The sequence below is a fragment of the Rhamphochromis longiceps genome, linkage group LG11 (assembly GCF_057381845.1).
Source record: "Rhamphochromis longiceps isolate RC_006_pf linkage group LG11, R_longiceps_female_GT1.1, whole genome shotgun sequence".
Lineage (NCBI taxonomy): Eukaryota > Metazoa > Chordata > Actinopteri > Cichliformes > Cichlidae > Rhamphochromis > Rhamphochromis longiceps.
The window spans coordinates 26,997,063-27,020,623 of NC_140567.1; the positions used below are offsets into that span (position 1 = coordinate 26,997,063).

Here is a 23,561-nt window from a genome sequence, read left to right on the forward strand (position 1 = left end):
TGTTTAGCAATCTTATAGACGAACTAAAGAAAATGGAGAACAAAAAAAGGAAAGGAGGTGCAGAAAAAATTAGGGCCAAAAAGAAACAAGCCCTTCAGGCAGACGCTGCCAAATGTGTAAAAAATAACTGAATTGTTTGGCGGTAGCTATGGCATAGCTTCCACAGATTTAGCAACATCAGCAAGTGGTGGAGGCCAGCAGGTGGATAAGGGAAAGGGGAGGCAAGAGGAGGAGAGACCCGAGGCGGCCGCCGGTCATAGTGGCAGACGAACTGAACTTAAGGTAAGAAGTTATGACCTGCTGTCTATCTGTGTCAGATATAAACCAAGTTTAGTTGTAGTTTGTTTAAGTTGTGCTGACTTTTTACAGTCGCTTAGAATAACTGGTACTGCGTACTAGCTAGCATGACGGAGTTTATATACTGCTGGGCGGGTGCTATGAAGTTACTGATAGTAAATTTTATTTTATGCTTAAGGTTAGTTTCTCAAACTCCTCAAAATCTTAACAGATTGTGCCAATCCTTACATGTTGCACCAGGCTGATTTATCATCAAAAGTGGAGAAGTCTGTGACAGAGGAGACAGAAGAGCAGCAGAGAGAGATGGAGCGAGAGAGAGAAATAAAAGACCAGGAGAGAGAGATGGAGAGATGACTTTATGTCATCCATGAGGGATGCATTTGACATATGTTTCACATATTATAGCCCAACAAGTTACTTATAGCAATTTAAATACCAGAAATCAGTTTTTGGCAGACAATCACTTTTTGGCACAACACCGGCTATTGCAGTTAATAATACAACAGCTTCTTGCCATTTTTTGTGTTTCTTTTTATCGCTGTGTAACTGAGTTCAATTGAAGGCCTGCATGCGCTAGTACCTCTTGCCACAAGTTCCCAGAATCCTTTGCGGTTTTACCCCTGAATGACGTCACATTTTTGGTGGGCCGGTCTCTAGTCAAAATGCCCGGGCCGATTTTTTGTCCCAGTCCAGCCCTGTCCACTTCCCTCATTTTCGCTCTGTGTTTTTAAGTCCTCTGTCTTCCTCTGTTCTTTGTCGGGTCGTTTGTTTGTCTTATTGTCAGGTCATGTCATGTCAGGTCACGTCACAGAGTTTTTGCTCGTACTCATGCTCATGTTTAAATTTTTTCACTTTTATGTTTTGCATGTTCCTGTTCAGGTTCATGTTCTTGTCTCTTGCTGTTGTTTTATAGCTGGTTTAGTTCTTTCCTAGTTTAAGTTTTAGTTTAGTTTCGCCCTTGTTTCGCTTTGCCTTGTTTCTTTTGTTTTTGGACATCAGTCTTCTGTGTCTGCTTTTCGGTCCGTAAACACACCGGCGTACCCCGCCATGACAGGATCTAGTGATGTACTGATGTACTCATGGCTTTTCTGCACCTTATATCTATGATCATTAATTGCTTTTTTTCTTTCTTCTTTTTTTTAATATAGTATATAACAATTATGTAAATAAGTTTGTTTTTTATGCTGTTTAGGCAACAAATATTTGGGAGAAAAAAATGCATCCCCAAAATAAGCGGCCAGGAGGTAAAGCTTGTCCAAGCATCTGCACACTTTAACATTAACTATGACTTTTTTCAAAGGTCCATGTTTTGAAAAGACACTTTGGAAAAATGCCTTATATCTTCAACTACAGGTCTTCATGAAATCTCCTTGTGTGTTTCTGCCACCAGATCTTCTGTTGAAGTAAACACTTCTTATAAAACTTTCGATCTTACGTGCTGCACAATAATTTTCAATATTTAGTATTTACTGTTATATTCACATAGGGGGTGGGGGAGTACAACTTCTGACAAAACCGCATCAAAAGCATGCATAAATAAGTTGAATATAAAAACTGTTTCCATTGTTGAATGAAGCAACTTTATGTGTTGAGTTTTGCATCAGTCACTCATGATTGTAAAAGGGTAGCCACACTTTGACACAATAATTACATTTTTTTAATATGAGACATTACAGAAATGTCTTATAGTAAGACATTTGCCAAAGTGGCAGAAACATTACAAATAAATACAAACATATTGATGCAGAATAGCTGATTTTATTTATTGTGCCCTCAGATTGGTTTTTCCTTGTGACTCTGTCTTAGCCTGCTGCTTTTCTTTCTGACACTACCCACAACCACCTCCGTTCTCTGTCTCCTTCAATTTCAATCTCTCTGTTTTCCCTTCTCTCGTGAAGTTCTAGAGATGACAGTCTAGCTGTATCGAGAAATAGTGTCATTGATCCAGGAAACCAGAGAGCAGACTTTGGTGTAGACACCTGGAAGGTTGGGCTCAGCACAGCCCACGCCCCAAGAGATGATTCCCTGCAGCTCCCCATTACACACCAGAGGGCCACCAGAGTCCCCCTGAGCAGGGGAGAGGAAGCGTATGAAGAGAGCAGGGTTTGTTCATCATCTCATCTCATTAAGGTTTACTAATGAGTATACTATTCAATGGTATACTATTCAAGTAACTGGGTAAAAATACCTGACAAGCATCCTTGCCCCCTTCCAGGTATCCAGCACACATCATGCTCTCAGTAATCCTTCCAGGGTAGGAGTTCTCACAGTCGTTGTCAGACAGAATTGGGACTTCTACACAATGTAGCTCATATGAAAATTCTGCAGTTGAGAGAAAGGAGAGGGGATTGTTATCTTTACTAAAGTATTCAGAGCATCTGTGTGCATCACAACCACATCATGCTTGCATGCCAACAATAACTGGCTTCTGAAACTGGTGTAAAATAAGTGCTCTGCATTCATTTTTTTTTGTTTAGAGTCATCACATTAAGCCAAAAACAAGATTTCTACAGAAAAGATTTCTTAATTATTGAAGGCTTTAGTTCAAATGTCTTCATATCTATGAAACGTTTTAACTATATTTTTTAAATTTACCAAGGTTTGTGAGAAAATTCTTAATATGTTGCCAAAAGCAAGTCAATTTTTCAAAACCTTTTTTGTCAAAATCAGGTGGGCCTTACCTTGACCAGGGAATGTCTGCCCCCATCCAGATGCTGTGCACATATCCCCAGGTGTGGGGCAGGCTTTGGGTAAAGCAATAGGCTTGACGTACTCGTCCACAGTAACAGGGTATTTCAGTTTCATTAGCATGATGTCATAGTCTAGGGTAAAGTAATCAAAACTCTCATGTGTGTAGATGTCGTCAATTGGCATATACTGCTCTGTGCCCTCAGTATACCAGATTGTATGTTCACCCACAATGGCAACATGGGTAGAGGGTCTGAAAAGCAAGCAACAATTAAATTATTACAGTTCTCTTAGACACACATAGCAAGAATTTTAAGATACAAGAAGTCGGTACAAACATTTTCCAGCAGTGGGCAGCAGAAATGACCCACTGGTTGTTAATGAGAGCACCGCCGCAAAAGTGGTAGCCCTCATTGAGGGATACTTGCCAGGGTTGAGAATGAGCTGGACACTCGTAACCCCCCACAATCTTGTCATCCAAAGGGACTGCAGCTGTAATATAAAGGAAATACAACAAAGTTCTACTCATCAAAGTTAAAAATCTGTGTTACTCTAAAATCTTTGAGCATGATGCAAATAGTCTTTACCTGCAGTGCCCAGGATCATGAAAACAATCAGACCAATCATCTTTTAGCTTGCTCAAGAGCAGACTGGATGCGACTGACCTGTTATTCACTGTATTTATACATCAGCTTCTCTGTGACCTTCCATCCACCCCTCGCCCTGGACACCTTCATTTTTCCATCCACCTACAAACCTGCCCACTAAAGTCAACAACATATCCCTTTTAAAAAAAACACAACTTTGTCTTATTTTTGACAGTCTTATTTGCATACCTTCTATTTATGTTGGTGACAGGTGCAGAAATGATTCCTCCCCCCCCCCCCTTTTTTTAAGCAACTATCAACTACTGTGTTTGTACATACTGCCATAATTCAGGAAAAACAAACAAACAAAAAAAAACAAACAATGTAGGACTGCTTTTATTTTCTTGCTCCTGAGAGCACAGATGGTTTCTTTCTCACTTCATTTGGCTTTTATACAAACATGACCAAAAGCAGACCCAAACATTGACACATTTGAGCATTTTCTATATTTTTTAAACAGAACTATCATTCATAAAATGTTTTGACATTATTTCTCCAGCACAACTTTATATGTATTGTATTTTCTGCACAAAATAATGTTTAGAATTTTTTTTTCTTGAAGAAAGGACAAATCTTTCATATCTGACTTTAGTATCCAGGTAACAGATGTCGACATGTACGTACAGACTAGTTTTAGCAATTAGGGGGTTAATTCATTGAAATTTATACGATAATTAAAATGCCAGCATATAATTTTTGATTTGGGGTTCCGGAGTCTTACGATTTGCTTTATAAAATATTGCACATCATTACTGTCAGTAAGAATTTACAGGAAAGCTTCCATACGAGAGTTCAGGCTGTGAATGAAATACAGACTTTCAAGCTCAAGAAGTCTAAAGGACATTGCACACACACACACACGCACGCATGCACACATCAAGGCCATTCACTCAATCACGCACACACACATACCCACCTGCAAATGACACACAAAGACCCCCACCCCCCTTCCCAAATGAAGCCAAGCAGATGCCCCACGGAATCAGCAGCAAAACTGGGATGCAGCCAGATGGGGATCCACCAGTGGACCCCCATCCCAGGCTGTAGCTTGCCAACAATGAGTGACCTATGTGAGAAGCTTAAACAGGTGTTAAATGTGGGGAGATAAGCGATTTGGATGAACACTTAGCACCAAGCGGTAAGAACAGAATGCAGAGATACAGACGGGGTCAACATAACCAGGCAAGAGAGGAGGAGCAGGAATAGTTGGAGCACACAGACTATTGCAATATGAGTCAGAGTGTGCCTAGGTGTCTTCTGGGCATTTGCCAGACACCATGAGACTGTTGACTCTGCTGAAGGTTGGATTTGCTGGTAAAAATACAGAGATACACACATACATACAATGTACATATCTCTGTTGTAATGACACAGATTTGAAATGAAATTCACTTCAACTGTTGTGCAACAGTGGCAGTTACTCGTAAAGATGGCAGGAGTGTGAACATCACCATACATGGCCTCACTGAACAGACTACCACATCAGTGATGGTGTGCTCATCAGCAAGCAGCGGGTGCTCTCTGTTGCCCACTGTTGGTACAAGTAAGTACTCAGTGTTGGAAACATGAGTTTGTGCATTACTTTCTTTATTAAAAAAATAGATAAACTAAATAACTACATTAAAAAGATCATGTTGGTGTATGACAAATTTTTGGATCTTAGATAATCTGTTTTAAGGATTTTGTTTTTCTTGTTTAATCTGCCTGTACAGAGAAGCTGAAGAATGACATCATCATCTGGCTCCCTCAGTGAGTGAAAGAAAGGATCGGCCCTGTCTGCGATTTACTTTTACACGACACAGTTTAATATTTCCATTCACTGATGAAATACTTCAGACAAACAGCTGAGGCTTATTTTATATTTCTGTGTGTGCAGGTACGACTATCAGACTCTAGATTACGACATCACACTGGCCAAAATCTACCAGCCCTCAGAGGTGATTGAGGCTGTTATACTGATCCCATCGCCCACGTGCTGGACAAAAAAAACTAATAAATGAAACTTCTTAGTATACACACATTTTTTGATTGGTCTGTTTGTATTTAATGGAAAAAAAACATCAAATAAAACTTGAAGACCAAAAATGCATCAGTTACAGGTTACTGTATTTATAATCAGTTACAGATGTAAATAAAGCGCCTTCACATTATTCTGACTGCCTTTTAATGTATCACTTTATGTCTGGATCAATTCAGCATTTATCATTTCCTGTACAGTTTTGATGGTAATCCTTCTACGTCAGATATAGTAACACTTACATATCACTTTCAATATAGTTCACGTCTGAACTGCCTGAAGTCACACAAACTGTGCATGTTTCTCATGCATCTTTCCAAGTTACTCTGTTCACTAGAGAATGACCTAAACAGCAATAACCTGTACATAATAACGCTCTCTCTCATTCTTAGACTGAAATGTTCCTCTGTGATGCATCTTTGCTTTTGCCCTTCCAGAGAAAGGGTCTTTCTGTGACTCTGTCTTGGAGGTACTTGATACAGCTTGCTTAGCAATATCCTGCAGCACCTTAACACTCACACATACTCAAAGACCCTTATTTGGAGTGACGGGGAGAGAGAAATAAATGTTCAACAAGTCTGGTTAAAGTACACATGCAGCATGTCTTCTGCATGTAGGTCAAATATCATATCTGAAGAAATTGTGAAACACTTTTATGTAAAACTGAATGACTGTAATGTTATTTATCTGCTGTTTTCAAAGGGTTACAACTGCTTTATCAATATAGAGGCCCTTCTCTACTCTTATAACATTTACAAGAACAAACTTATGTTATAGATTAAAGAAAGAGGTAGGGTTTTTCTATTATTTAATAAAAATCACATTGTCAATTATTAAGCCTCTCCTTAATTTCTGTTTCAGAGTGTCAGTAAATACTTTAACTCCAAAGAAGATCTAATGTGACACTATATTTAGGAATTAGTACTGAACCTACCGTGTTGCTAATGGCAGTGCAATTATCAAACAGTAGGAGGCCACAGTGGGCAATTTTTCTGTTAGTCCCAAACACTCCACTCATTTTCAGCAGTGCAGCATGCACATGGTAGTTTGCAGCATTAAATATTATTTTTTACATTCAACAAAGGCTGATTTCTTGGATGAAATTAAGTCTATTGACTCTACATGTTGTTTGTCACTCAGGATGACATTGTTCTCTTCATCTCTCCCTGAGCGTACTTGTCTTTTCTGAGCCCTGGTCTGCTCATCTCCTTTTCCTTATGTCTTCTCTCCATTACAGGGATGTTGGGTCCGAGCCAGGGTACTCCACCTATACACAATCAAACAGAGATTTCACGTGAAATGCACAATATTCACAAGAAGTCTAGCGGGTTAAGGTGACTTACGTTATTCATGTAAGTGTATAGAATCTCATCTCCAACTTCTGATAAAATACTAAAACAATAATACCTAAACCTAATAAATAAGAGCACCTAAGGGGAATTCAAAACAAATCAATTTCACAGTTTTGACCTGAGAAAAATGATCTCGGTGCTACCATTATTATGCTAATGTACTGCAATGCGTCAAATATGAAACTATTTTTAACAGTATGAGTTCAATTTTCTAATTTCCTGTCATGACAAGGTGAACATGTCTGAGATGTAGAATAAAAATCATAAAGAAAAGCAAGTAAAGCTTATTAAGCAAACAAATATATCCCATTCAAGACCTGAAGAGGCCTATTTTTCTCTGCAGTGCAGCTGTGTGTCTTTAATGTGTTTTTCATTTTTTTTAGAGAAACACCCGTAAAAAACATGTGGTTCAAAGCGTTGAATGATTTCAGTATGTTTCTAACTGTTTTCCAGTCTTGTGCATCAGGTGAAATTTCTTTAGTTCGTTTTAAGATGGAAGGTCCTCTGCATGTTTGCTCACATTACTGTATGTAAATGGCCTGTATTTATATAGCGATTTTCTAGTCCCTAAGGACCCCAAAGCACTGTACACATCCAGTCACACACACATTCACACATGATGGCAAGCTACATTGTAGCCACAGCCACCCAGACGGTATCTGAAAGAAATTTAAGAAGCACGCATACAGCATAACAACATATGTAATTCACACTTCTGTATTAACTTGTTGCACATTATACTTTTTAAAACATGTTTAAGGAAGCATTATTCTTATTTCACCAATCATGCAGCAAGTATTCAGACAAGTCAAATTAGCAATACCACGCTGCACTGACAATGTTATTGAAATAGTCAGTTATAAGTATTATCAGCTCCTCACGTATGGTAAATGGCCTGTATTTATATAGCGCTTTTCTAGTCCCTAAGGACCCCAAAGCGCTTTACATATCCAGTCATCCACCCATTCACACACTGGTGATGGCAAGCTACATTGTAGCCACAGCCACCCTGGGGCGCACTGACAGAAGCGAGGCTGCCGGACACTGGTGCCACCGGGCCCTCTGACCACCACCAGTAGGCAACGGGTGAAGGGTCTTGCCCAAGGACACAACGACCGAGAATGTCCAAGCCGTGGATTGAACCGGCAACCTTCCGATTACAAGGCGAACTCCAAACTCTTGAGCCAAACTCTCATCGCCCAGCAAAAGAAGACGAAAGAAGGTTGTAACAACTATGACTTACTGTCGTCAGCTCTCTGAGAGGAGGAAGGAAAGTTTGCTTCTCTCAGGTGTTCCACGCTGTTTTACAAACACATAAACATACCAGTAAATTAACTGCTTCACATGAACCATCCTGTCATTATGACTACTAACTGCACTACATGCATAAAATTGAATAAAAAAAAAAAAAAACTTGTTTATTGCTGTGAAATTTAAGTGGAGACAGGAGTCAATCACCTGTGAGAGAAAGGGCGTGGTCTCAGCTCACCAGCGTATTCCTGTTCACTGCCGCGTAAACCCTCCGTTCGACAACTAAATAAAGACAGAAAAATATATTTTATCACCTGAGTTGTTTTTTTAAAATTTGATAAATCATTGTGTAAATAATGTATTTTCCATTAACCTAAGCTAGTGATCCTAGATAGAACAACCATCAAGAATAACCTAACAAGCAAAAACAGAAACATTTGGATTTTTAAAAATTACCTCTCGGCTTTAATGCGTAGTTACAAAGCATAGAAACATTTTAATTATTTTAATAGTCTCAATATCTGTATAGATTCAGTAACTTGGCTTGCAGGTCGCCTAACCATTTTTAATCATTTTATGATTCCTCTAATTAAATATTGTTTGCCAAATAACAATTAAATCTTCCTTTCCAAAACAAAATGAGAAAATAACATTAAAACCGGTGTAGTTTGTAAAATTAGTTCATCAAAGCCATCAGTTGTCACAGAAGCAGCTTTTTACTTCTCTGAAAGAAGACTACCAGGTGACTATAAATAAAGCTAGAATGTCATGGATCTTAATTGAGTAGCAGGAAAATGCTCTTTCTAGCATACAAGCAGAGAACCTTGATGTAATACTACTGCGATCTCACCTGCAAGGTTATTAAAGTAAACTAAAATCAAACTAAGAACTAAAACAAGGTGTGAAAAAACATTGTAAAACATTGTAACATTGAAAAAAAGAAAAGAAAATTAAGGTAGAAATATAAAGGTAATATCTTTAGTTTTAGTATCTCTTAGGTTGGTAAAAATGTTATTAAAACTTGCTGGTGAGGCAATTTGCAATAAAGGATTGGACATGGTTTGTAAGACTACTACTTTCCACTACTTAAAAAAAGGTTTTTATTGTAATACGTATAATGATTTTCCTAAATCTTGATTTAGGATCATGATTTAGGATCATAATTTAATAATTATGAGACTAAAGACATAAAGAGACTAAAAAAAACCTAAATTAAAACTTTTAAATTAAAACATTTTTTTGTTTTCAAACAATAAAAACTCAACTAAAACTTGACGATCCACTCTGGACAGAGATAGAAACTAACCTGAACTAAAAAAGAAATGGAATGAAAATAAAAACTAATTACAAAATACAAAACTATAACAACTCTGCTCACCTGTTTGTCTGTTTTCTGTACCTTTCCGTTTCACTGCTACTTTGAGGCTGCAGGAGAGAACAAACACAGTGACTGTACGGGCGTCGGCTATTGCGCATATGCACACGGCAGTTGGTAAATCTTTTCATTACTTTTTAAAAAGTTTAGTCTCTTGGAGAACTGGACAAATGCAACATCTCACATTTTCAAGCTGCCATAACCAAGAAGAATATGCAACTAACCTGAATGCCAGCAAGAACTTACCGAATAAGAGTTGGAGTGTTTGGGCAGTGTCTTAATTTCAGATGTCTGAGACTGGACGGAGGGAGAGGGACAGCGTGGCATTGTATTATTTTTAGGGGGTAAAGGTGGAGCGCTAATGTGAGAGCTGGGATACTGGAAGTCCAAACTGGAAAACTGGAAAATAAATAAATAAAAATGATAATAAAAAAAATATCACTCAATAGAGAGAACTTCTTTTAAAATCGCAGAAATGCGAATGAGGATGCATGGTGCACACAAGGTGCCTGGATTTTACTGTATAACAACTATTTAAACACAGAACTACAAATGTCTATTTGTATAGTCAAAAAGATGTGCAGGTGGTTTTATGAATCTATACTTGGGCGATGTTGCTTTCAAGTGACTATATATAGCATCCTATAACTAGTATTGACATTAAGCAGAAGGTACATTGCAGTCTAATGAGTTTGCATGTGCTTATTTTATTAACCAAAGATTAATGACTAATTTAATTTTGTCCAAACGATGACGTCGAATGAAAACTACATGACAAAGTTGACCTGCTAGAGGCTATACATGCAAACAATTATTTTCTCTTAACCCGATGGCGGGCCATACTATGGCTGTTGATGGCAGACCAAAAACTCAATTTGCTAGCACAGCACAGCTAAAATTAAACAACATGGAACACGGAAATGTATTTACACACCTTCCTCAGGGCAGCTATTTCCTTTACCATTTCTTCAATATCCACATGATCCTCTTCGTCGTCGTCATCATCGCCCTCCTCCACCAGCACCTGATCGCTGACTGGCACGTACGGCTCCAGGAGGATGGACTCTGTTCCTCTGATGTCGCAGCGGCAGTATGGGCAGGTTTGGCCAGCTGACTTCTGCTAGATGAATATCAACAACCCATCATCGGAAGAGGAAAAGAGAACGTTCACGTGAATGTGAAGAAACACCCATTCTCTTCAGCAGATTAATATCTTTTAAATTGTACAGTATGTAGTGGAATATGTTGAACATGTCTTCAAAGACAAAGGCCTCTGGCTGTTTGAAAGATAAAGGTAGTGGAAAATACCACGTTCAACAGACCCTGTAGATTGTGGTTTTCCACCTCAACATAAAAGGGAATCGTTGTAACATTCTGCTTTTGCTTCCGCTACTATAGCACAGAGCCTTTGTGTTTTTCCAGGTTTTGATGTGACCTCGATTTGTTAATATGATTACACTGCTCGCCATACTATGTTATCTATTTTTGTACGCTGGTACGTCTCTAGTTTTAACAGGGATTAATGTTTATAGGGAACCTCACTACAAAATAGTTCTTTTCATTACATTAGTTAAATCTAACTGCCCGGAAGTCTTTTGTTGTGTCAGATGATCGTCATTAAAATCCCTACTTACAAATTTTTCACAAAAGAAACAAGACATAGATTTCACTATAGCTGTGTTTATGACTAACAGAAACACCTTTAACCTCTCATGAACAGTATGCCAAGATAATGGTTTATGCATCTTGCACACAGTTGTACAGAAGGAGCAATGCATACTCAGCAGGAGTTTTTTTTCTAGATGTTTATCAGCAGCTAAATTATTGGGCCGTACTCCAGATATGACAGAATGAATGAGTTAGCAACATGCAACAGGACAGAAATGAGAGGATATGTAGGACATTTCCTTGAAACAGTGATGCTGTTTGCCATCTTGGAGATGACATAATCGATATGATGAGACCAAGATAAAGAGACGTCTGACTTAAAAACTTCATGTTTACGTTTCCAAACAACAAATCAATCGAGATCCTATCAATAAAAAAATTCAGGGCCACTGTAAAAGCATCCCTACTACAGAAATATGATGCATGTAGTCTATAAATGTTCTATTTCAAACTCTTACTGAATTTAACATACACATTCTGATATTTGGTATGCTGCTGCAATGCTGATTTTGTTTTTGGGTTATGTTCCTTACACCTTACATGTCTATGTAAAGTAAACTTACAGTTAAAAAGAAAGTTTGCTTAACCTTAATCTCATAAAACTTACAACTTTTCCGTTGTGGTGTGGCATCCATGAAGCTCTTTGAACTTTCTTTTCAAGTTAGTCTCTTTTTCTCTCTCTCCCTTTCTCCCTCTCTCTGCCTTTCTCCTTCTCACATTACATGCGCACACTTTTTCTCATAGTGAATGTCACCGATGCAGCTTAAGGAGGATGTGAGGCTAAGCTCACACAGGAAGTCCTGAGCCAAATGTCAGGACATGTTGCTCTGCACCTTCAAAAAAACAAACAAAACACCTACTGAATAGGTGGAGGGCTTCTAGCTGGGATTGTCTGAGTAAAAGAACTAGCCAGAACCATGAAGCTATACTTTGACAGCTCCAGCTTTAATTCTGATTGGACGTCTTCTTTGTCACTCTGTAACTCGAAAGAGGAAGCAGGAAGTTGGGGAAGCCCCCCTGGAAGAGAACAAACGAAGTGCATACAGGACATGCTGTACACATGATGACTGAATTTTCTTTGGCTGAGAAATTTCTGTCATCTAAAGAGGTCAAATGTAAAGTGTATTGAAACATCAATATCACATGATATTCTGTACATTGTCCTCAGATTTTCACGTTTATATTATAGTGAATAGGCTATGAGCTACTTTGTATTATCTCTATTATATACAAATAAATAATGGTGACATTATGAGAGGATGATTCTTGAGTGTCATGCCTTGGCTATCAAGCTATAAAATCTAATAGGTAATCTAAAAATAGCTCAACAGAGCACATATTACAGGTGCTTTATAAGCATTGGTGCACTCGATATTGCCTGAGCTCGACTATAATTTTTCATGTAAACAAAAAAAAAGGAAAAAAAGAAAAGTGGAAGAGGAAAATCACAGCCATGTAGAAGTGTGATAATTCCATATTATTTTTTGAAGATAATATGTGAATACTGGGGGAAAAAATAAATCAAGGTAGTTTTTCAGAGTTAAAATAACTTCTTGCCAATCCTACATTTTAATAAAGTGTTTGCATGAGAAATCTTTTTTTGCACCAACCCCAAACCACATTCAAATAACCCGCATTGTTACAGTACAGCAGGACTGCAACCAACGACCAACCCGTGGCCTAAAAAACTATATCTAGTTCAGCCAGCCCAGACTGTTTCACCCCAATGAACACACAACAACGGTTACAGTAACTGTCTGTCTCCCTTCAACGTCTCTGTATGAGCGGGATATATTTGAACATGCGTCTGTGAATTTGAATGGATTTAAATAGGTTACAGATTTGAAAACTTTGAGTCCGTGGATGAAGATTCATACCTGCCAGCCTGTGAGGCAGGTTTGGCACAGGAGATGGCCACAGGGCTGAATCCGGGTGTCTTTATCCCTCTCTGTGCATATCTTACATAGCTGGTAGGTGCTGCCGATCTCACAGTAAAGCTCATACTGTTCCTGTTTGGTGGTTGTATTTAGTCAGAGAGACAAGACAACATCTCAGGATATTATCTGTTTTGTCTTGGCAAAGGTTCAAGATGCTGCAGTTAAATAGATAATGATGTATAAATTGCAGTCACTCACTTCTGTAACTTTAACTTTTCCTCTGCTGGCTGGTTCACACAAGCTTTTCAAGTCAGGGTTCACATCCCGGCCATCTGGGTACAAGTAGCTGCAGGCACAGAAAAGCACGGAGCTTAGAGAAAAAACACATAAACAAAAGAAGCAATTCAGAGAAATGTACATGTTTGTCCTAACCAGCCCTGATTGAAGCCTTGAATCAGAGCTTGGTAGAGAGGTATGTCCTCCGGGATAGTCTGGATGATGGCACCATCAAATGTCACGTGGCCAATAGCCCACTCTCCCATTTTTGTACAGCTCAGACGAAAGATATAGCTGCAAGGAAAAGGAAAACATGTAGCTCACACAGAAAATGGAAAAATAACCACATTAAGAGACATTGAGGTTTTCCAGAAATATCAGCAGAAGATTTTACACAATTTTCAAATGGGGCTAATCAAATTAAATTCCTCTCATTCTCAGCTATAATAACAATAAAAAATTTGCACTGCATGATACTTTTGGCCATGGCTAATGTTTGTTTGCAGAAACATTTCTTGAATAAACCCCCAGAAAACTAAAGGTATAATATTGGAGCAATAAATGAAAAGATTCTCTTATTTATATATATATTTAGAATCTTGAGACCTTTTTCATATTTTCATACTTTTTGAATATTTTCTGAGTGATGCATGAATCCTCACCTCCCAGGTCTGTGCAGGTAGTGTTCCAGACGAGCTATAACCTGGTCATAGGTGAGGAAGGCCATGTAGCCTGGATGAGTCACGGCCAGCTGGTTCCAGTTCATTAAAAGAGTCCTCCACGGCTAAAAGAGATGAGGGAAGAGGATTTGATCTTGGATACTGCATGCCTTAATCTTTTGCACGCCCTTGTTAGTGACACTGTCCGGTCATCTCCTCTAAAAGGGCAACTGATCTGTTTAGTGTTTGGATTTGTTCTCTTTGAACAAACATGAGCTTTAGCGGTGCTGTACAGTTTTCTTATTTCATCTATCGTGCGAAGCTACAGTAACTAGCTACTGGTAACAAACCATTCTCCGACAAGCAAAAATGCAAATAGACATATTTCCTACACCATCTGGTTCTTAATGTAACAAAACTTTCACCTTACCTGAAACAGTCGCGTGAAAACATCAAACTCAAACACAGAGATGTGATCGTTGCAAGTTAAGTCAATGGTTGACTTCAGAGCCATAGATTCCATCCCTTCCTCAAATGGATGTACATTTCTCAGCTGTTCTTTAAAGGTATTCCACTGCACTATACACCTGTCAGAACACATGCTTAATGTTTGGTAGATGTAAACATACACATAAGACGATGTCAAGAAATGTTTCAATACTAACTTGTCGCCAAATGACTCCCTCCAAAAGTCCTCAGCTGCAGATAACGCCACCCTGTATTTGTCACCCTGAAAACATCCTCCTGGATAAAAGGCCTTCAGCTCCCACAGCATGTGACTGAACAACAAAGTCAGCTTGGTCAAATTCCTCCTGAGAATGAAAGACGTCACAGACTTTAAGCTCTGGCTGCAGAAACTTTTATAGAAACATTTATAGTTTTGCTCCACAGTGTCTGAGTAATCATGCAATACAATCTTTTTCTAGGCAGAAACCCTTGTGTTTGTGAATCTCAAGTATACACAGTGTTCCTATTTAAAGTGAGTTTTCCTAAAGCTTTATGTAATTGCATTAAGTACAAATAGATATCTGAACTTTTAGCACTGGTGCACAAATATAGGCACTGTTATATACTACCTTTCTGTTTCAGTTGCAAGAAATACAGACACTTTCCATAGATACAAACACACAAACAGAATCAAACACACTCAACAGGTAGTCCACCTTGCAAACAGGATGCTGCCTGCTGCATGCTTGTCTGTAAATACCACAAAATGTTCCATTGGCCAGTGTGTCACTTTAGGCCAGTCTCAATAGTCTTCTCAGGCACTTCAAAGGCTTTCTATAAATATAATTGATATTTTTGATAGTTTTATTTTGATGCTACACATATTTATAACTTTTAGTTTAGTTAACAAAAAACTTTCTCTTTTTGCTAGAAGCAACTTGGTGCAACTCTCAAATGGGAGTATATTAAAAAAAAAAAAAAACAACAACAACAACAGCAATAACACCTCCCCACCACATACACACACATACACATGTTACATTCAAGCATGCCATAATGTGTAGTGTTAACAAGTAAGGGTCTGTCCTCCTCCATGTGTTTTATGCAGCACAACATGTATAAAAATGTGTTAAAAAGCTAGTGCATGTACTACTACTGAACTTTGAAAACACAGAAGCTACGGACATTTAGATATGCTTTCACTTTTTACATGTGGGCATTACTTTACAATAAATACAATGAACAAGTAGAGGAGGGCTTTAATTTATGTTTCCATATTTATTGTCTATATTGACTAAAAAACACTACTGTCTGTTTCAGCTCTCTGTGCACTAATCCCAATCAATAATTCGAGTATTTAAACTTACTAAGGAAACTAAATTTCGTAACACAAAGTATTTCCTCTTTTCTAACACTTTTATGATGCAACTCTGGAGGCAATCATAACTGTTGAAATATTTAAAATTCTTTAGAAATCTGCTATTGTGGAAAGTGGTTATAGACTTTCCACCTCAATGAGAAAAAGAAAACCCTCTATGGTGTTAAATAGAGTACTCAAGAGTAATAGTAGAGGAGGAGGCGGGAGGAAATGTGTAAGCCACATCTCTCACTCTGGCTGGGCCTTTGTACTTAAAAATATCATTCAAAAGACAGAAACACTGCACTGAATAGAACCATAAACACATCAGCTAACATTAGGGGAAGTGCTTTAATTCCTTTTATTATGAGATATAATAATTTGCATTATAGTAATTTGGTGTCATTTGTAGCTGAACATTGTTGGCATGTTCCTCACCAGCTTGTGCGTGACCTCAAACAGTTTGATGTGAAGTTCCTTGTTACTGTTGCTTTCTTTCTTTTTTTTGCATCACGCAGCAAAACAGAATTACTTCAAGTAATCTCTGGGTCAGTAACCACCTTTGAACTCTGCCAGCACCAAACAAGATGTTCCATGGTGCAAGATTTCAGATTTAATTGACAGGTATGTAAGTGAAAGAGAGCCGCTTGCATCGAACACTATGGGAATATTTCTCCAATTTGAAACAATTCTGCATGTTAATATTTAGAATCATAATCATATAGCTATTATCAGTGTTTCTTGTTTTTTCAAAGAATACAGATTCGTGTTTAAAACCATTTGCAACACCCAAACTATGTGGTAACCACTACTTGTTTTATAATATAAATTCTGCCACAATTCAGAGCAAGACTATTATAAATCTACTCCACTTCAGAAATTTGATAGTTGTGTGTAGTTCTACAAAACACTATGTGAGGCCCCTTCCTCAGTCAAAATGACAGTGCACAAATATAAAAAAAAAATAGATAAATAACTGACAGACTTAAATGCATCATAAGTAAGTAGCTAGAGCTCTTTAGATATAACGTGGCTTGAGGGCGATCGTGGTTCAAGAGTTGGGAGTTCGCCTTGTAATCGGAAGGTTGCCGGTTTGAGTCTCGGTCCTTGGGCGAGACAGTCAGTGCGCCCCAGGGTGGCTGTGGCTACAATGTAGCTTGCCATCACCAGTGTGTGAATGGATGGATGACTGGTTGTGTAAAGCACTTTGGGGAACTAGTAAAGCGTTATATAAATACAGACCATTTACCATACGTGAGGAGCTGATAATACTTATAATTGACTATTTCAATAACATTGTCGGTATTGCTAATTTGACTTGTCTGAATACTTACTGCATGATTGGTGAAATAAGAATAATGCTTCCTTAAACATGTTTAAAAAAGTATAATGTGCAACAAGTTAATACAGAAGTGTGAACTACCTATGTTGTTATGCTAATGCTGCAGCTGTATGCGTGCTTCTTAAATTTCTTTCAGATACCCTCAAAGTTGTCAGTGTTTCGCTTATGATAATCTTCCAACCGCTAAAGCTTCCACTGTTGGTTTCTGTCGTCTCAAATAATAATTAGATCTCACTTCTGTTTTTAATTTTTAACAGGCAGAACTTTCATGTAAAGAACTGCTATTTCAGCTTCCAACAGTCAAATACTTTAAAAGCAGACTGAAAATTTGCTTATTTGTATGAGCTGTAGCAGTACAATCCAAAAAAATGATGAGAATATAAAAGAGATTTGTTCTGATGTCTAAACCACAATATGTATAACAATTTGTGAACTTGCCACATGACTGACCATGCAGGATTTGTGGTATGAGGGCCATCTGTTGTACATGCTTGAGATTCTTGAAGATGACGACATAAAACTGTAAATATGGGTTATGTGATTTTCATATTCTACGGGAAAATCATCTTTGAAAACAGCTGCTGGCTGTGAAATTTTAGCAGAACTGAGCGTACATTGTGCAGCATGCAGTGGACTCTATAGAGTTACAGCCAGCTCCCCAAATGAACCAGCAGAAGGGATAAGAATGATATTTAAACTGTAATTTTGATGTTGATATAATTATTTGTTTATTAACTTTGTCTTTTAACATGCTAAACAAAGATTTTTTCAATGTATAATATAACCGAGCTACTTCAGTTAGTAGATCACTGTCACCTCAAGCAGTTTTGTGGTTTGAACTGACTATGGTCAGGTGGAACCTTTCTGTGTCTATTTTTACTGTGCGCCCCAGTTACTTTTCACCGGTTAAAGGTTTACATGCAAGCTTAACTAATGGTGCTAAGTTGGTTGCAGGAGTGGGGGCTGCTCTCTATATTAACCCTGTGATGGAGTAGTGACCCGTCCAGGACAAAACTCCACTTATTTCGCAGTTGCTGCACAAATTTTGAGCGCTGCTTTTCAACAGCAAACCGGCCAGCGCCTTGGAATAAAGCTAAAACATTAAAATGTAATATCAAAGCACATGAAGGTTAATGCAACTACATCCAGTCAGAACAAAAAAAAAATCATCATCAATCATCATCACCAGCTAGTTGATAAAAGATTGGACTATATTTTAGTTGGTGCTCACCGAGAACACTGCAAATCAGCTTTTCTTTATTCAGCATTCACGCTAGCTAATAAATTTGGCAGGGCGCTAAACTTGTGACAACAGAATAGTTATTTGCTCACTCAGTTCTGAACTAACACCGGTTGCAGGTTGGTATATTCGTAGGCAAATGCGGGCAAAAAATCGTGCTCAAGGTTAGACAGTCTCTTTCTCACACTGCTCAAATTCAAAGGATGTTGTTGTTGTTTTTTCTAGTTTCCCCATATTAGCATCACAAAAGTGCAAGGTTGGCTCTTTTCCACCTTAATTATTAGTATTCCAAACAGGTGCAGGAAAATGCAGCCAACACTCCACATATAAGTAAGTCTATTAAGCTGTTCCAGAATATCCACTTGAATGAAACAGCAGACAGAAAGTTATAGTACAAACAGAAAATATAAGTACAGAGAGTAAAGTCTTATTTTATTTTGCCTCAGCTTCTATAGGTGGTTTAAAATAGTTTTTTCTTCAGTGCATTTAATTTGTTTAAGGATGAGCTTAAACCTCTATCACTGCTTTCAAGTAAGACTTTTAAATCAGGCAATTATAATGGGCTATATTTAATTTGAACTTTTTTTCCTTTAGTAATGCACAAGTGGTATAAAACCCTTGGTCACAGGATACTGGAAGAAGAAATGGGGGAAGGTTTTGCTTTTTTCTTTTATAGTCTATTTAATATTCCTGCAGAAGTTGAGTTTAGAGAGACAAAACTCTTATGGTTTCTGTTACTTAAATTCATTCCCACAAAATTGACTAGCCACAGCACCTACATTAGATACTCTACACAAGATTTGACACTAGATCAAATGACGTAAATTGAGAGTCTTCGTATTTTACAGTTCCTTTGGTATATCAGAAAAAAAAATTGGCTTGAGAACATGATCTGGTTGAGAGTGAAGGAATCGTAGTGTAATCTGGCAATAATAATATCAGATGGATGTTCACTCATTTTGCTTTTTATAATTTTCTGTCCAGCTTCTTTTATTAGCATCTGGTTAAAAACACATTGTATTTGCTTCGATTAGGAAAGCTCGGGTATTTGCGTTACTTGGATCGGCATGGCCGATTTCATTTGTGGCACCAAAAGAAATGGAAAGTCTGGAAAATTCGAATCTAAGATCTTACAGTGACTTGCAAGACAATTGGTATGAAGCGGAGATGTCAAACTCATGGTCAGTGGCCACATACAGACTGTTTTAATCTCATTTTGGTCAACTGTTGCACAATACCAGATTAAATAAGACCTCAGACCTCTTTTAGTCTTAAAGAAATAGAGGTACATTTTAACAGTATTTAAACTTCAAGCTTAAAAGTCGTTTATGACTCCATTATATTTCATACAGGAATATGCCACATAAAATGTCTTGTTTCCCTAATCTGACAGAAGTTCTAAAACCTTCTTAGATAATTAAATAATTTCATTTTTCAACAATTTTACGCAAAGAAAAGTTAACCCAATTCATCTCCGTCAGCTGAATGGCTTTCATCATCACTTTTGGCATTAAGTATCTGCCTACAGTAAAGCTTGATATTCCAGGTCTGACAGCCATGGATTACTGCAAAACACTACAAAGCAGTGATTAGAAGTGGTAAATTAAAATAACACAAGTCCATAATGATGACAAGCACGTATATTTACATAGCAATAAATTATCCAACAGAACTTTCTATTGTCCCTGCCACACGAACAGACTGGTTCCTGCAAGAAACTATGAAAAATTGCAAACAAAGTGGACAAATTCATGGGTGAGAAGCATTTTGATAATTAAAAACATCACATAGGTACATATAAAGGTATGACTGGCATCATAAATGACCACTACCTGAAGATTATTTAAATAATAAAACAAATATCCGAGCTGTATTGTGAAAAATAAGTGCTGTTGGTCAGTTTTTCCATATTCAGTCAGGCTGCCATCGTTACAGTTAGTAATGCATAGGCACGGCTCCTTAGCTTAACCATCCCTATAATCGAGGCGTCGTGGTAGGCCGTGCTTTTGAGAAGTCTGACAATGCTTCACACCTCGTTCGGACAAAGGCCAACATTTCAGACAATCACCTTTATGACATGTTCAGTTCTTAACAACTTGATACACAACGCTTCCAAAATTCGGTCAGAAACTGATTTCCTACTTCCGTACATATGCTGCTGTTAAGGAAATTTGACCTGTGAGACTTCTGGAAAGTTTAGTGAGGATTTTCTTAATTACTCTCTGAAAATCTAAAAACATATTTTTGGGGCCAAAGAAACAGAAATTTGGCAGATTAACCTGTTAATCTGTCGCCCCCCCCCCCCCCCCCCCCCCCAAAAAAAAAAAACAAAAAAAAAAAACGAAAGAAAATTTATTATTATTTGCGATGACTTCACATGTCTTGTCACTTGTCTGAACAAGGCCAAAATACTGAAAAAAAGTGCACGCTTTCACATATAAGAGACTGGAGCTAGGATGAGTTTGCATTTTTGGTTAAACTGATGAAAAACATAAATGTAATCTAAACAAATGCTAATTTTACAAATGTCACAATGTTCTGTTATAGTAAAAATGTAATAATGAGTATGTTACACAGAGTTTTCTTTTTCTTAAAAAAAAAAGTTGTTCTTTGTTTTCTAAACAATTTCTTGGTCTTGAAACATTTTGGTGTTTCAAGACCAAACTTTCCCTCTTCCCCTGCATGTGTATGTAGATGCCAGCCAGGGGCCCTCTCACCTGTAAGTTGAAGTCTCTTCATATATCTTCCTCCGTCCTTCTTTAAACAGCAGTAGAGCCCGCTCTGTCTTATCAAAGAGGTTTTTGATATGGATCCTCAGGTACTCTGCCTCGTCTCCGTGTGGCACCTGTCCACCTGCCTGCCTGAAGCCTTGGAAAGGCTCCCAGACCTGGATGAGCAGCACTGAGGTCTCTGACAGCAGCTGTGGTAGGTATGGCGGACTATTTCTCAGTCCAAGCCGAGGGGTACTGCACAGCTGTTGGAGTTTATCCAGTCTTCTGAGGGTCTTGCCCACGAGCCGAAGATCACCACGAGTGGGGGGCCCGGAGCTCAAATTCGGGCTCCTGGACGCGCCCAAATCTGCTGCCGCCATTGTTCTGCTAATGTGAGGTTTCAGGTGAAGTCAACCAAAAACTCAGTCTGTGAGTCTGTGAGTGTGTGTGTGTGTGTGTGTGTGTGTGTGTGTGGGGGTGTCAATAAATATCTACAGTTCTTCTGTGTCAAGAGATGTGTAATCGCAATTTTTGAATGTGTGAATATTCATAAGCAATGAAGCTAGTGGTTGGTTCAAGTTTTTGAGCGTTCACTCTGATATTTGTCTTTAGAACGATATTTGCATGCCATCATGTTAATCTCAGAAGCATGCATCTTGTCCTCCTTAAACTGCATCCATTGTTGAGCCATAACAATCCAGTAGTATTACATTATCCAGCAACAGACAATAGGAGCAGTTACAATTACGTTTCATTTAAAAAGGAAAAGAAAAGTGTGCTCTTCCAGCCAATACAGCCACTTCTACTGATTTTTCGCTCACTCCTGTGTTCGTCTTTCAGAAATACGAAAATACAAGTGCTACAAAACAAATTCTACATTGTAAGTTTAACTTAATACGGGCCTTACAACACTCGAGGCCAAGAAAAGCACTAAAAATAAAACACAAAGAGGCACTGAGGCTAACACCAAGCCCTCAAAACATTTGAAACTTCTGCCATCACGCTCCCTTCTCCTCTCTCTCTCTCTCTCTCCACCCCTACACATTTATAGCAGATTTTAAGCACTGTACTCTTGCTTACCAACATCTCAGCAGCAATGCAGTCCTAGAGCTAGTGCATCTACTGTCAGCGCAGCGGAAACATGTTTTCTGTCATGGCCTGAAACATTACTGTTTCTCCTTTGACTTGCTTGATGTCACTCTGCCCCTCGTCTTGATTGTCTTGCTGCAACCAGGAAACCAAATAGGTTTGTTTCTTTGGTCTATTGCTCAGGCAGACAAGCGGAGGGAGAGAGAGAGAGAGAAACAGAGGGAGGGAGAGAGGTGGGTGGCAGGGAGGGAGGAAGACAGAGAGGTGTGGACTCAAAACTAAACTTTTACTAAGAATGAAAGCAGAGTGCAGCTAAACTAGTCACTATCCAGACAGGTATAGTAACTAATGAGCTGGACGCCTGTGAAATGAATACAAAGGTCAAAGAACCGTAATCTTCACCTCACTGTTTTGTCTGTATAACGTTTAAATTAAATTTAAAAATTAAATTAATTTAAATTAATTTAAATTTAAATTTTTATTTTTTATTTTTTATTTTTTTTAAAAACTGTATGATATTTTCTTGAACAATGTATATGTAAACTTCATAATCTTAACACCTCATCTGCTGTGCTTTTCAAAACATTTTGAAGACTTCTGGGCACTGAGTTTAGAAATTTCTTGAGTTTTGGTCTCAGAATTTAGTCCAATTCTTTTTTCTTTAAAAAAAATTAGTCCTATTGTTGCCTGATATAGGTTTTCAGCTGCTGAAGAGTTTGTGGTCACACTTGATGTATTTTTTTATTTAACCATTGAGCAAACATTCTCAAGGTGAAAGATCTGGACTGCAGTCCAATTCAGCACTCGGACTCTTCTCCGATGAAGCCATGCTGTTGTAATAGCTGCAGTATGTGGTTTTGCATTGTCCTGCTCAAAAATACAAGGCCTTCCTTGAAACAGACATCATCTTTAGGGGAGCATATGTTCCTCTAAAACCTTTATATGACTTTTAGGATTCACAGTTCCTTAAAAATCATGCAAGCTGCCCATACTGTGTACACTTACACTGCATCCCTATACCATCAAAGAAGATGCTGGAAGGTCTCCCTCTTCTTTAGCCTGGAGGCCACGGCGTCTGTGATTAACAACAAGAATATAAAATTTGGACTCATATGACCATGGATCAAATTCCGACTTTTAAAATGAGTCTTGGCCCACAGGACACAACGGCGTTTCTGGAGTATGTTTAACTATAGCTTCCATTTCATTTGATAGAGCTTTAGTTGCTCTCTGAATCTTTTGATGATGTTATGCATGTTATGTTATGT

At 38.2% G+C, this 23,561-nt stretch overlaps 2 protein-coding genes across 5 annotated transcripts; both read right to left on the reverse strand.

Moving 5' to 3' along the window:
- Positions 1–2,010: 2,010 nt before the first annotated feature.
- On the reverse strand, positions 2,011–3,635 carry LOC146659384 (trypsin-2-like). The gene is made up of 5 exons (XM_085423401.1): positions 3,573–3,635; positions 3,324–3,477; positions 2,979–3,238; positions 2,486–2,619; positions 2,011–2,364 (listed from the first exon to the last, which is right to left on the reverse strand). Exons 1-5 carry the CDS (start codon positions 3,610–3,612, stop codon positions 2,212–2,214), a joined length of 741 nt encoding a protein of 246 aa, XP_085279527.1. The 5' UTR covers positions 3,613–3,635; the 3' UTR covers positions 2,011–2,211.
- A 2,090-nt stretch (positions 3,636–5,725) lies between these two features.
- On the reverse strand, positions 5,726–22,423 carry cblc (Cbl proto-oncogene C). Of its 4 annotated transcripts, none has more exons than XM_085423398.1 (14): positions 22,285–22,423; positions 21,211–21,588; positions 14,773–14,919; positions 14,538–14,694; positions 14,111–14,232; positions 13,605–13,742; positions 13,431–13,518; positions 13,173–13,304; positions 10,562–10,747; positions 9,874–10,026; positions 9,631–9,677; positions 8,460–8,534; positions 8,245–8,300; positions 5,726–6,916 (listed from the first exon to the last, which is right to left on the reverse strand). In XM_085423398.1, the coding sequence occupies exons 2-14, from the start codon at positions 21,582–21,584 to the stop codon at positions 6,786–6,788; spliced, it is 1,806 nt and encodes a 601-aa protein (XP_085279524.1). In that variant the 5' UTR covers positions 21,585–21,588; positions 22,285–22,423; the 3' UTR covers positions 5,726–6,785. The 4 variants fall into 4 exon arrangements, with proteins under 4 accessions (XP_085279524.1, XP_085279525.1, XP_085279523.1 ...); XM_085423399.1 differs by having other exon boundaries at positions 10,562–10,744; positions 21,211–21,591; XM_085423397.1 differs by having other exon boundaries at positions 21,211–21,591.
- Between the last annotated feature and the right edge of the window lie 1,138 nt (positions 22,424–23,561).